Source organism: Doryrhamphus excisus, chromosome 9 (assembly GCF_030265055.1).
Source record: "Doryrhamphus excisus isolate RoL2022-K1 chromosome 9, RoL_Dexc_1.0, whole genome shotgun sequence".
Classification (NCBI taxonomy): Eukaryota; Metazoa; Chordata; class Actinopteri; order Syngnathiformes; family Syngnathidae; genus Doryrhamphus; species Doryrhamphus excisus.
Genome location: NC_080474.1, coordinates 2,260,243 through 2,274,729, shown reverse-complemented (window position 1 = coordinate 2,274,729; position 14,487 = coordinate 2,260,243). Strand labels below are relative to the sequence as shown.

Below are 14,487 nucleotides of genomic sequence, written 5' to 3'. Positions count from 1 at the left end.
TATTTTATGTCTGGAGCCCTGTAATAATGTTAGAAGCCTTATTCAGAAGGTCGTAATTACAGTAATTATTTTTTTTATGCAGCTACAATGAACATATTCCTTTTATAAATAAGGCCTGGAACCAATTAACCACGGTTGACAAGGAATTAGCAAAGAAGGTTCTAGATCTTTAACATCCTCTCCATATATCTTTAAATCGGATATGGATACAGATAATTTAGATACGGATACGTACGAATACGAATACGGATAGGGATAGGGATACGGATACGGATACGGATACGGATACGGATACGGATACGGCTACGGATACAGATAGTTACCCCCTTGTGTTAACCATGTTAACCATGTAACCAATGTTTTCTTTATCCAGACTGAACCAAAAATAGGACTCAGAGGTCGTAAATAATCTTGAGAACACCTGCATCTCCTTGAGGGAGCATCGCATGGTTTGTTCACCGTAACAGATCTTATTCCAACATGTCATCAGAGGTTACTTTTTTCGCGAAGTCGCTTGCATCCCAAGAAAAACAACTCTTCTCTATGAAACAACAAGGTCCGAAAGTTGCTTGACAGTGGACTCAAACCCTAATGGTCCCTTAAAGAGGAGGACTTACCCTCACTCTGGAGCTTCCTCTACAGTCTGGTTGAAGATCTTCTCACAGCACAGACACTTTCCGTCCAAATGAGACAAACTGCGAAATACCTTCTCATATGTTACTCAACTTGTCATGTCACCGATGACGTTCTTTTGCATTACAGTCTTATAATCATCGTAACTGGTTTCACAACATTCTGAAAACACTTACTTTGATGTACAAATATTACTATCCTCTGCAACGCTTCAAAAAAAATCCCTGCAGCACTTGAAGTTAAAATTCATTTGAGTAGCTAGTGTGGATCACTGGATCTCTGATCGCCATCAACGTATTCATCTTTTCATGGCTCAAAATGTAAACATGTGTCTCTTATTGGTGACATCTTGTTTCTTGCTTTGTTTGTGTCTTACTTGTTTTTTTTTATTGTTGTTCTGTTCGTCTCTTATTAGGTGATGTCTTGTCATTCTGTGTGTTTTGGTTTCGAACTCTTGCCTGCACCCCATTCTGTTTTATTGTGCTTTTGAGTTGGCCAGTCTCAGCAGCAAACACCAAGGCAGCTTTTTCATTTGGAAACACTAATAGAAGTGTAGACTTAAGCATGCAAACTTAACGGAATAATTTTTCCTTGAGGTAGGAGCTTGATGACATCTACAGCTCTAAAAAAAAATGTCTTCGAGTCTGGTCAAACACGTATAGTACGCCATGGGAATGTACTGTACATCAATTTTGATTTAGCTGCCAAACAAAAATGTAGCATGAGCAGATCTTCTGTGTTTTTCCTGTTGGACAACAGCAGTGCTGTGCGAGAAGAACGTCAGTCAAACATTTACCATCGTGTTCGGTAGGGCTGTCACGAGACACCCAACTCACAAGATGAGACTTTAATATTCAGTAGAATGTAAAATGTTTTAAATGTTTATTGTCTGACAAATTGACACTAAACTATATTATTGTCTGCATTTTTTTAGACCAAATAGAGCCCTGTTGTAATATATTATACTAACAGATAGCACATCATAATAATGCAATATTTTCTTTCAACTCAACTTTCAACTTTTCTTTCTCCTCAACATGTTTTACAATCAAGAAAAAAAAATGCAACAACCATGGTGACATGTCGAGAAAGACAGTACCACAAGCTACCCAGCATCCCTTGCGGCTACAGATAGCATCTGATTATTTCTGCGCCACTCCACCATGCGACAGGAGCACTGCAAGTCATGTTGCCAGCCACAGTTTTGATGTTAAAGGTTTTTGAAAAAGTCATATGGAAATGCATGGCTGGGTAGTTCAAGATGTTTGGCAGGCCTGATGTGGCCGCGCGGGCTGCAGTTTGCTCACCCCTGTTGTACAACAACATGTCATGAAACATTGTTAACACTCATCTGTGATGTTATGTAATGATTGATTAGCTACATTCTTCTACCAAGACATCGTACTTCAGTAACAAGTAATTACCCTTCACCGTGTTACAATAATATAGTAGCTATTGGACTGTCAGAGCCTTACAACTTTAAATTGATCTAAATGCTTCCGTGCAAAAGTTCTACAAAACGGTCCCATCAGGTCTGAGATCTTTCTGAAGATCCGCACGCTGAGTCGCCATGGAAACAGCCTGAGAAGTCAAGCAGAACAACTATCAGGTGATCAGAACTCACCGGTCACATGTCAGCAGCAGAGTCTTACCTAATTGGTCCAGGACATGCTGACGAGGGCAGGGCTTTCATCAACATATCCAGACCTGGCAGACCTGCGTCTTCTTCTCTTAGGACCAGTACAACTCTGAGTCAAAGTGTTGGGATAGGTTAAGACGTGGTTTGAGGATTGGGTCGAAATGGAGAGTGTTTGAACGTATGGAAGATATGGAAGATGGTAGGATTGAATGAAGGCAGGTGTACTTGGTTAAGGTAAGGTGATGTGATTGTGGTCAAGGGGGATCAAGGCTAAAAGTTAGGGTCTTTATTACAATTCTAGGCTCAGGAATGTAGTCCTATTTTGTCAAGAGTTATTAGAGTTAAGAACAGAGGTCTTGTGCTTCAGTGCCATGTGACCAAAAAGATGTATAGCAACGTACCGGCTGGCAGTCTTGGCTCTGGTTGGGACACAGTTGAACTTTACAGTGCAGGTAGACCTCATAGCTGCCTCCAGTGAAGTGGAACATGTTGAAGGAGAAACTGGTGGACACTCCGACTCCATTCTTCATCACCTTCACTGAGGGCTCCACAGTGCTTGGACAACTTTACAGAGACAGGAAAATACAGGTTACAGCTTTGTCCTTCTGATGTGCTTCAGACTGAGATAGCTGATAGTTAACTGTAATTGAGAAATGTCTGAGCAGCAGTGAGTGGTCTCACCCATCATAGACCAGGTCGTATCTCAGACCCTCATTGGGCGATGAGCCGTTGGTGGCCCAGCAGGAGTTGGTTACCAAGGAGACCAGGTTGTCGTCCAGACCGTACGTCATCAACTCCACCCAGATCCTTTCGTTCAACTGAACGTCTTTGTCTGACATTATAGGTTGTCTGTGTTGGGCATCCTTGTAGGCTGTCATCTTCAGAGTGTAATTCCAAGATTCTGATACAACCTGCTGGATGACAGCGCTGCACACACACACACACACACACACACACATACACACACACACTAATCTTTAGCTTTTGGTTTCAAAATCAGATGACACTGGTCAAACATGTTGAACTCACTTGTCTTTGATTCTGAATGTCATACTCTGAAGTTCCGGCTGGTAGTAATAGCAGGAGAAGTTCACATGGAATTCATCAAAGTTAGCAACAATTTCAGAGGTGTTAATTCCGGTGACAGCGTTCTTGTACAGAACCACACTGTCGTTGGCCTGCAGGATAAAAGACGTTCAAGAATTCAATACATGGACCTGAAACACTACGAGTGTCAGGACAAGAGAGACTCCCACCGTGACCACCGTCCCACAGAGGTTGCTGTCACTAAAGTTAAAGGTCACCATGTGGTCCATGTCCCTGTGTCCTCTACAAGAGTCGTTGTTGAGGTGCAGGTCCGTGTATCGGAAACCTTTCTCCTCCAGGAGACAACCGACCAGAGTGACTGAAGCAGTATTGTCCATGCAGACCTCTGTATCACCTGAAGACCAAAACACCTTTGTTGGGTGACCTGTTGTTTCATCTGCGACAACCCCCCATACTCATCTTACCCAAAGTGTTGTTGGACCTGTAATCGGAGGCAAAAATGGCCCGACAGAAGCACATGATTTGGTCGTTGATGCCTTCAGCACAGAACTCGTGATCAACACATTGTGTGTCATTACAGAAAGCCTGACGGGGAGCTGAAACATAAACAATATCAGAGCCATCATACCTTAACATACCCTTATTGTCATAACCAAGGACAGCATTATGGTGGTGCCTCCAGGGAAACCACTTGAATGTCTCCTTCTGATTAGTGACTAGTGACAGAAAGTCTTACGGCAGTCGGCCTCCATCCTCCAGTCGTCCAACATGGAGTCCTGCTTCAGGCCGCAGGCATGAGAATAGGCATCCAAAAACTCACACCTGAGGCCGTCCACATCTGGATAATGACACAGGGTGGAGTTGCAGGCGGCGATGTACGGCTCTGGATCGACAATTAATTGACAGTCGGAGAAGTCCGGGCCTTTCAGTGCTTGACAGCTGCAGTGGAAAGACGGAAGGATGCAGTCCAAGTTAAGACCGAAGAGTAGCCTGCTTGTGTTGTGGAGTTTTTCTGCTTACTGTTCAGTCACGGTGGTGCAGTTGATGGACTCGTCATCTGGCTCACTGTACTGCATCTCGCAGCTGGGGGATGACAGACAGCAAGCTCATAGAAGAACGCAAAGCAGATAATTATGAAGCTTCAGTCAGCAGGACTAATGACGAGGTCTCACCCCTCAGAGCTGTAATCAGCCGACTTTAAGTCACTTAAAGTCACCTTGGCGTTGACACAGAGACTGTCCCGATCGTCTATAATGGTGAGGGGAAGATGTCAATAAGGCTTAAACATGTCATTTCGGCTTAAACAGTAACATTTTATGGAACAAGGAGCTCTATGCCATTCTTGTTGACGTCACTTGGATGGTGACCTTGATGAAAACCTAGTAGTTCACCCATTTAATTCATTTGCTTTCCTCAAAGTAGTGAGTTTGTTTCAGAGGACTTTGTAAAATGGTTAGGACAACGCAAACAGTTCTCAGGGTGGAGTCTGCCTCTAGTATGTCCTTCATCTGTCAGTCCAATTGCGCATCTGAAGTAGAAATGCATTCATAGTATTTCTGGCTTCTTCTCTTTCTCAAACTGTCACCAACCAGCTGGGTTGGTCGTAGAAAATGTCACCTGTCAAAATCCCCGTTTGTGTTTGGAGGATCTGAGCAGTGTCTCCATTGAAGAAGACAGTCATGTTGGAGTCGGACAGATATATGTTGACTGTGACTCCAGTCTGGTCTTGGTGGAGGTCCAAACCTTCATGTCCCTCAGACACACTGCTGATGTTCATAACAGTGTTGTTGACCTGCATGATAAACACTGGATGAACATCTTCTGTTCATTTAGGAGAAGCAATAACTGATAATAAATATCTTCTGATGAAGGTGACCTACCAGAACTTTCACACCTGGGCCAAGTTGAATGACAGATTTGGAGTCCAGCAACTTGATGATGACACTGTTTAAAAATATGACGTCTTTTCGACGACGTTCCTTGAAGATGCCCACTACTTGGACACTTGAATTGGAGTACAAAGTGTAGGCACAGCGATCCTCCACAGACGTGGAATTACCAGAGTAATCAATGATGGTGGAGCCGGTCACAGTGCACACAGAGTTGATTGGGCAACTAGCAGAGGCAGGGTCGGTGGTGAGTAGTGAGTTATGATGGCATCGGCGACATGAGAGACATCACAAAAGCTTACCTGTCATTCTGAGATATCGTGAGGAAAGCGGTTGCATTACAAGACAGCAAGCCTACTGCTGGGTGACAGCTTGTTGCGTTAGGTAGAACTAATTGATCTGGAAACAACATACACGACTTCATCACATTCAAATAGACACATCACAAAGCCATATTTTCTCCGATTTGTCCATGTACAGAAAACTAAAACTAATGCGTCTGACACAGTGGAAAGAAACACTACGATGCCACTAAATGTTCTTCATTGAGGTCGTCAAACAAAGCTGTAAATAATATAAAAATTACAGTATTTTACACGGATAGGACTGGGCTTCGAACCAGCAAACTCAAGTTTGAACAGTACAGTACACTTATACTGTACTTTTTAGACATCCGACTCCTTGCTGCGTCACTCACTGAATCTTTTTGGCCTCATCCATCCATTTTTTATGCCGCTTATTCTCACTAGGGTATGCTGGGGCCTATCCCAGTTTGTCTTTGGGCGAGAGGCAAAGTACACTCCGGACTGGTCACCAGCCACATTGGTGGTCTTGTGGTTTTAACATTGCTATTCTTGCTCAAAATACAGAGAAATGTCAGACATTTGCAGTACCGATGGATCCTGAAGGGGATGGAAGGTTCTTGGCACTTTCATGACACGATCCATAATTGGAAACACGATGGCTTCTGCACATGTACTAGACATTTATTATTATATTAGTATATTAGTACGCACAATGCTCATGCAAAGTACAAATCATGTTGCCGAACGCATGACTGCCAGAAAATAGGCCGACCGGATGTAGATGCGTTCTGGTACGGATGGTGTAGAGACGGAAAAGCCAGTGTTTATTCAACTTCACATAAACAGCAGTTCCGGCTAGAGCCCGATTCACAAACAAGTCCAACATAAATGAATGAATGGATGGATTTGACTGGCAAAATGGCGAATTATGGAGGTGATCAGACTTTTACAACAAAGTAATGGAACTTTTCCTGGAGAAGAATAGAGTGAACACGGTAAAAGTTAAGACCACAAATGTTTTCCAGTTAATAAACATTTTTTAACCAAACTGTATTACAGTAAACCTCGGATATATCGGATTCAATTGTTCCCACTGGTTTTGTCCGATATAAGCGAAATCCGTTATACTATGCGTATACCGGAAAATGTCCGTTTTACGCATATATCGGATTTATATCCGGTATATGCGTAAATCGGATTTTATCCGTTATAAAAAGGCACTTCCTTGACTATGTTTCCAATGTACCTGGACGCGCAGGCAACGCTGCAAACGCTGCAAATGACGTCGTATAGCGGCCTGTCACGATTCGGCGAATCGGAGCGCCACGATGCGGCCATCCGATATATGCGAGGGAAATTTAATGGAAAGGCATTGGAACGGGACTGGAGATTTTGTCCGAAATAGGCGAAATCCGTTATAAAAAATCCGATATATGCAATGAATTTTTATTGGAAATGCATTACAGAAAAATTGGTTCTTTTTTATCTGTCCGTTGTGAGCGAATTTCCGATATATCCGAGTCCGATATATCCGAGGTTTACTGTATTTGCTTCTTTTGTAGGTTATTTTCTGAACGAGCAACCTGTATAAGCGGAAAACCTGCATAATCTGGTAGGCCATTGAGGATGTGGCCTACTGCACTTGTAGATCAGGTTCCAGTCATGATAACGATGGAACTCGTACACCAATCGGTGGTGCTGTTACAATGGCTGAGGTGGTGTGCTTACTTGTGAATCTGCAGCCGCTCAGGTAACCGTATTTAGACACACTGAACGCCGGCTTCCATTGGTCCACCTGCTGCCCGTTCACCTTGGCTGTCACTGTCTACATGGACACATGTGAGGATGTCACACTTATGAACAAGTTCAATCATTTCATGTGTGATTGTAGTATGTTATAAGAAGCTAAATAGTTCAGGTTTACCCCAGTCTATCCCAGATAACCTGCCAAACATGACATTGACACCAACCAACCATTGAGTGTTTCTTCAAACTAGCCCATGTCAGTCCAACAAAAGCCTTCACGGCCATCATATTTTGTCATTTTTGGAGTTGTACTAAAACACGTTTTATTTGAGTACACTTTGATGCTTAATTAAAACATCACAGCACATTATTCCTTCCAAGTATTTCTATATGGCTCTTGAGCTCTCCCATGACTATTTCCTTGGTCACTGCTTCGATGATTACAGACTCGTCCAATCGTGCTAATTTAACTGCTAAACCAGGGGTGCTCATTAAGTCGATCGCGATCTACCGGTCGATCGCGGAGGTGGTACTGGTCGATCGCGGCGTGACATTAAAAAAATATCATCCTAGCATCAATGCCGTCACTTGATTGATATACAGGGCAGCCATTCAGATGACAACAGAATGTTGCCCTTCGGGCGACCAATCAAATCAAACGACGTCTCTAAGTGCAGCAGAACTTACGATGTCAGCCTATCATCCATCCCCGTTACTTGATTGACATACAGGACAGCCAGTCAGATGACAACTGAATTTTGACCTTTAGGTCACCGCTCATGCGTAAACAACGATGCAAAGTGCTAAGCTAGTCGGCGAATTGCGTCAGATTTTAAGCCCTCGCTAAAGTTTATGGTCACTAAAATGAGTGAAGGAGCTGGACCAAGCAAAAAGGCAAAAACATATCACTTCCATACGGAATGGGAGGTGGACTTTTTTTTCACAATGTCTTTTTCGAAGTGCGTTTGCCTGGCTAACCTGGCTATCAGCAGCTACTGTCCGGACTATGCATCCCTGGCTGATTCAATTCAGTGCAAGTCATCAAAGTAAACTCAGGTAATTACAAAAAATGTTAATAGTTAATTATGTGTGTTTTGCAATATTGGCTCATTTGGTTATGTAAGGTACATCAACATACGTTGTACGTACAAATAATCCTCAATACATTTGAAAATAAATAGATGTTTTGCATTTTTGTAGTGGGTAGATCATTTTGACTCGGTCATTTTAAAAGTAGCTCGCATGCTGAAAAAGTGTGAGCACCCCTGTGCTAAACCTTTCCGTTTGGTCTACAATGCTGCGAGGGAGCTGCCAATCGTCCCTCACTGATCAGGTGTATGCCCCGCCTACACTGTCTGGTTTCCCTTTGTGTATATAGTTGGCTTTAGTTATTTACATATATTTTGGTTAGTGCTTTAATTATATTTGTTTGCCATTTAAGTTCAAGTGCCACTTTAGTTTTTCATTTAGAAGTCATTTGTGTTCCTAATTTCTCATCAGTTTCTCCTTTTGTTTGAGGTGATTGGTCGTGGCACAAACATGGAGGCGCGCCCATGGGAGTGCAGGCCAGAGGCTGATCACCTCAATTGGACTCTCCCAAGTGCCACCTGGAGGAGGGGGATTGACTGGGTGGTAGTTGGGGAATCCAAGTTGTTAGGTGTACTTGAGTGTTTATATACGTATGTATATATATATATATATATATATATATATATATATATATATATATATATATACAGGAAGTGACCCTTCAGTGTGGGACTCCTGAAGGACTTATATTTAATATGAAGGGTGTTGTGAATGTAAATCGGGTACCTTTTGGACTTATTGCCTCACCCTCTCCTTGGGAACTGTGGTTGGCCCTTCACAGGTAAAAGGGGCTGGGTGAAATTGTTCGAGAGAGGCCTGTTGTGTGTGCTGGGGGAAATGCTGCCGCACTGTCTTGTAAAATAAAGTCAAAAAGCTCTCAAGCCCTGGTCTGGTGTACCTTTCAGCTGCTATGGCTATCCCAGGCTAGTAAGAGGCCATTGCTTTTCAACGCAAAATCTTACAAATGCGCTGACGGATTTCCGGAAAAGCATATGATTGGAATATGCCGATGAATGCCTTTCAAAAAGGTGATATTCTCACCACATCTGCGCTTAGTGTCAAGACAATTGCAAGACTTCCTTGAGTTCCAAATGTGCGGAATGACATCAGGATCTGTCAAAAAAAAAAAAAAAAAAGAAATACATTGCCTGAAAACCTGACTACAGCACAGAAGAAAGTCTTTGAAGCAAACACTGGACATCATGACTCACCCCCCTACCGGAGTGGATCGCGATGTTGGTAATGCATGGTGATGTCCCTTCAAGCAATGGCAGCTTTGATTTGAAGGTTGAAAATTGTCCCTCTACGATGCTAGCGTTTGATATAGAAATATTCCCGAAGTCTGTCCCAGAACTTGTGACGGTCATGCAGTCAGGTCCATCCTCCATGCCGAAGCACAGCTTAGCCGTACCGATGTTTTCAGTTACCTTTTCAGTTAACAGGACAAAAAGAAAGAAGATACGTAATAAACTAAAAAGCAAATCATTGTACTTCCATTATCTTTGATGTTGATCACAAGAAGGTTGTAGCACCATCTTCTCTCCACAAGTGGCGAGTGCCACAGAAACACCGTCCAGCACAGTTACTTACATATACTTGGGTGTATATTTTTCCATAGTAGTTAACGGAACAGGCCAAAGTCGCTGACGCTGAAGACCGTACAGACAAGGAACCTGAAAACAGCCAAATGTTGTGAAGAACGAGTGCCGGCATTGTCAGCCTGGCCAGTCTAAGGCTTAACATAGAGTTTACTGTACGTGTCAAGTCACAGACATCCTTGCACAAAGCTGATAAATAATATGTAGAAATCACGCCAAGAATAATATCAGTTACTGGTTTGCTTTAACATGTCATAGAACCTATTATTGTTGTGATTATTGTTTTTGGTTCGATTGGATTTTTTTCTCTTTGGGTGTTGTGGAACTGGACTGGGGTGAAGTTGGGGTTGTTGTTTGTTTCTTTTTTTTTCTCTTTCTTCATGAAATCAATTTGGATTATGAAAAAAAAAACACAGCATAGAATTGAGTCCACAGAAAACATTTTCTTCTGACAAGTACAGTACATATACAGTATATTGTAGGGGTCTCACGATACACTCAAAAAGGAGACGTTACGATAGTGGCTTCAGGAGAATGAGATGAAACCATATTTTAGAACTAGGAAAACTGACTTTCAGACTGAAAGTTTGAGACTGAATCAGAAAACTGTGTTTTCATCTAACAAATCTTAAGTAAGTTTGATCAAGCTTTGAATAAATTCAGCTTCTGATTGCGTATTTAAGGCTGAATTATGCTACATCGACGTCAGTGTGCCCGGCCGGCTCTGCTGAAGCGTCTTGATTTATGAATAGCTCTTCCGCCGGGGACGAGGCCTGAAGGTGCAATTCCCCAATAAATCACTTGTGACATAGTGAGCAACCACAACTCTTCTTTTCTCGTTTGGCGAGGTGGCTTCCAGTGAACAACACAGACTGGCGACATCCACAGTGCGAGACGACTGTGTTGGAAAACCGAGCACGACTGGCGGTGTCGCTTAACCGCCGCTTTAAGCTTTATAAAAATGTGTTATTATTCAATCATTCATTCATTCATTTTCTACCGCTTCTCCTCACGAGGGTCACGGGGGTGCTGGAGCCTATCCCAGCTGTCTTTGGGCGAGAGGCGGGGTACACCCTGGACTGGTTGCCAGCCAATCACAGGGCACATATAGACAAACAACCATTCACACTCACATTCATACCTATGGACAATTTGGAGTGGCTAATTAACCTAGCATGTTTTTGGAATGTGGGAGGAAACCGGAGTACCCGGAGAAAACCCATGTATGCACGGGGAGAACATGCAAACTCCACACAGAGATGCAATTGAACTCGGGTCTACTAGCTGTGTGGCCTGAACACTAACCACTCGTCCACCGTGCAGTGTTTACTTTAGTTAATTTCAAAAAACTTTCAATAACAATGTCAAAGTTTTGGATTGGGACTGGATCAGATTGGATCAGATCTGAGGGACAAAAATCGGATCCAGATCAGAAGCCAGAAACGCTGATCTGGACGTACTCAGTTGAGAACCACTGGTTTAGATAAACTCAATCCCTGATGGTGGTGTCTCCAGTCCCCAGTGGGAATTGGCTGTAATTCATGCTTCATGCTATTGTTGTTAGCGTATGTGTTTTTCTGGTATACTCATTTATTTCCACACACTATCAACCAATCTTGATGATAAAATGGACTATCTAGTTACCTGGCAGCAGGCTGACCGCAACCGTGACGACCAGGAGGAGAAGTTGCATGTTGGAGACTTGCAGAGATCTGCAAGACAATTCCAAATCGTCCAAGTCAGAAACTGTTTGTCACTTCATAGAATTCTTTACCGAACTCAAACAAGTCGTGGACAGAGACCTTCATACAGCAAGACGGTGGGAAGCTCTTGTCCATTCTTGCAAATACTGTGACAAGTGCTCATGAACTACAACCTCGTCACCAACGGGATCAGACTCAAAACAGCCTTTATGAAAGCCTGTTTTACCAACGCTAGAATGCTCACAAATCATTTTTAATCAGTGTCGACCATGTGCCCGAAAAACTCCTCTTTCTGATATTTCAAAGGGGATCCTGTACTAAAGCTGTCCCTGAATATTTGGCATCCAGGAAAATAATGGCAGGTACTACTGTTTGCCATATTTAGCTAAAGGTACTTGTGTACCAGGTGTACCATAACGTATTCAGTTCCGTTGTCCGAATGGTTGTAGAGGACTCAAATAATATCACAAACTGTATTTAGAAGGTCGTAAACTGTTTTTTTTATGCTCTAAAAATGAAAATGTTCCATTCATAAATAAGGAATCCTTCTTGGCAGGAAGTTGCATATCACGGTCGGGTCTGGAATGTACATGATTTATAGTGCAACATGATCATGTGTACGGTATGTACTAGAGGTGGGAATCTCAGCGCAGAGAACGATTCGATACACATCTCCATGCACTGCCAGCGATAAGATACTTTAACGATACTTTTGGTGATACGATCCGATAATCATTTAGTTCGAATCAATGCAATCCGGTATGATATGGTGCAATTTCTTGCAATATGATGCATTCAGTATGGTCCGACAAAAATGATTTGGCTTGATTCCTTCAGGCACTTGGCAGTGAATCCAACTAAAGTGCTGTTTGTCTTTTTTACTACGCACCACTTCTTCATCATTCTTTTTGCCGTCTTAAAACAGCAACTCATTTTCAAAAACAACTTTCCGCACAATTTCACATCGGCTATGCAATTACCATAGCAATGGTTCAGTGGTGGAGTCAAACAATTAAACAATAATTACTGCTGTAAAAAAAATACAGTACAGCAACAACCAAGTTAAAGTGACACATCAATGTTTGTTTATATTCCTGTCTGCAAAACACACTGCTAATATGAATGCACTAGCAGCTAGGCTAATACGGTCGTGAGGAGCAGTTTTTAGTCGTTCCCCTTTTTAAGGGGGTCTGCATGTTTATTGTGCTGCCGTTGTACAGACGTTTTGTCGAGATTTACGCCGTTCCGTAGTGTTTACCGTGCGAACGTCCATGCTGTTTTACTCGTAGTTGTATGTGCCTCACAGCTTCCGTCCGTTAATAATGATGGTGCATTCATTGCGCCCCGGGAACAGCATATGGGGTTGAAGTTTAACCTTAATAAAACAGCGCATGCATCGGATTTCACCGATACCCACAAACGCATCGCGATGAATCGAGATTTCACCCGTCAATTGCATCCATACCCAGTGAATGACCCGCAGGCGCATCGATGTATCAATTAATATCAATTAATGTCGATTAATATCGATTATTTTCCACACCCTATGTCACATGGGCCGTCATCAGAGGTTGATTGTGAAGTCATTTTCCAACCAAGAATAACAACTCTTCCAAAGTCGCTGGACAATGGAACCAAAAGCTTAACGGTCCAAAACTTACGCTTACTCCAGCGCTTCCTTTACCATCTGGGTGGAGATCTTCTCACAGTCCTGACGCGTTCCTCCCAAACAAGACCAACTGTCGAAATACCCTCTTATATATACTGCTCCACACTCACTGATGACATTCGTTGATATTTATTGCCATTCTTGGACAATCTGCATGCTTAGAATCCTTGTAACTGGTTGCACAACATTTTGAAATTTATGTCCTTCCTTATGTACTACTTTTTATGTATTTCAAACATCTGCAACACTTTGTGTAACACCCACGGGTGGTAGTCACATGATAACAGCAAGGCAATTAAGGGATACAATGGGCCAGTGCAGGTTCGTCTTAGGATGGATGGATGGAGAGTGGAATATGGCTGGGTCTGGATCTCCTGAAGTCGACGATGATCTCTTTTGTTTTGTCGACATTCAGGACCAGGTCGTTGGCCTTGCACCAATCCACAAGGTGTTTCACTTCCGCCCTGTAAGCCAGTTCATTGTTGTCCTGAATGAGGCCCACAACTGTTGTGTCGTCTGCGTGCTTCAGGATATGGTCGCTGCTGAATCTGGGGCGACAGTCTTGGGTCATCAGGGTAAACAACGGGGGGCTCAAAACACATCCCTAAAAAAAGACCACAGACCAAGGGTGTTGATGTTTACAGTATACAGACAGACACTTAGACCTCGTAAAGCTTTACCTTTTTCCTGCTTAGCCCCTTTTATTTAGTTTAGCATCAAGTTTAACACTAGGTTTATATTTAGCGTCCATATTGATTTAGGATATGGAGTTACTACCCTTTGTTTAGTTTGGTCACATTAGTTTTCATCTATTTAGAACAGGGGTCTCAAACTCAATTTACCTGGGGGGCCACTGGAGCTCTGGTCTGGGTGAGGCTGGGCCGCATCAGGTTTAAAAAAAATAATAACATTTTTTTTCAAACAGAAAAAAATAATTAATAAATAAAGTGTCTTCAATGCTTTTTCAGTGCTTTGGTTCCGGTTTTCCAAAAGAAAATGATAAAATATTCCACTGTTCTCAAATATTTTTATTTACTACACAAAATATATAAATAAATACAAAAATAAAGAAAGAAAATAAATCAATCAGTAATAAATAAATAAATAAAATAATAATAAAACAGCAAATAAGAAAAACTTAAGAAACCACATATGGGTAGAGAAATTAT

At 42.3% G+C, this 14,487-nt stretch overlaps 1 protein-coding gene across 2 annotated transcripts; it reads right to left on the bottom strand.

Moving 5' to 3' along the window:
* Window positions 1-1,542: 1,542 nt before the first annotated feature.
* Window positions 1,543-13,379, bottom strand: LOC131135676 (alpha-tectorin-like). Of its 2 annotated transcripts, XM_058081869.1 has the most exons (19): window positions 13,311-13,379; window positions 11,591-11,658; window positions 9,939-10,021; window positions 9,560-9,775; window positions 9,390-9,461; window positions 7,242-7,338; window positions 5,511-5,607; window positions 5,200-5,434; window positions 4,937-5,111; window positions 4,492-4,567; window positions 4,340-4,402; window positions 4,056-4,258; window positions 3,784-3,915; window positions 3,529-3,713; window positions 3,302-3,450; window positions 2,954-3,199; window positions 2,674-2,836; window positions 2,286-2,381; window positions 1,543-2,214 (listed from the first exon to the last, which is right to left on the bottom strand). In XM_058081869.1, the coding sequence occupies exons 2-18, from the start codon at window positions 11,637-11,639 to the stop codon at window positions 2,286-2,288; spliced, it is 2,337 nt and encodes a 778-aa protein (XP_057937852.1). In that variant the 5' UTR covers window positions 11,640-11,658; window positions 13,311-13,379; the 3' UTR covers window positions 1,543-2,214. The 2 variants fall into 2 exon arrangements, with proteins under 2 accessions (XP_057937852.1, XP_057937853.1); XM_058081870.1 differs by lacking the exon at window positions 9,939-10,021 and having other exon boundaries at window positions 13,311-13,368.
* Between the last annotated feature and the right edge of the window lie 1,108 nt (window positions 13,380-14,487).

Excerpts from the sequence above, each read along its gene's own strand:
- LOC131135676 (XM_058081869.1), bottom strand. The coding sequence starts at position 11,639 with ATGCAACTTCTCCTCCTGGTCGTCACGGTTGCGGTCAGCCTGCTGCCA. Across the intron at positions 5,112-5,199 it reads GCCCAGGTGTGAAAGTTCTG|GTCAACAACACTGTTATGAA; the intron begins GTAGGTCACCTT and ends TTTATCATGCAG. Across the intron at positions 4,568-4,936 it reads ACAAACGGGGATTTTGACAG|ACGATCGGGACAGTCTCTGT; the intron begins GTGACATTTTCT and ends TCACCATTATAG.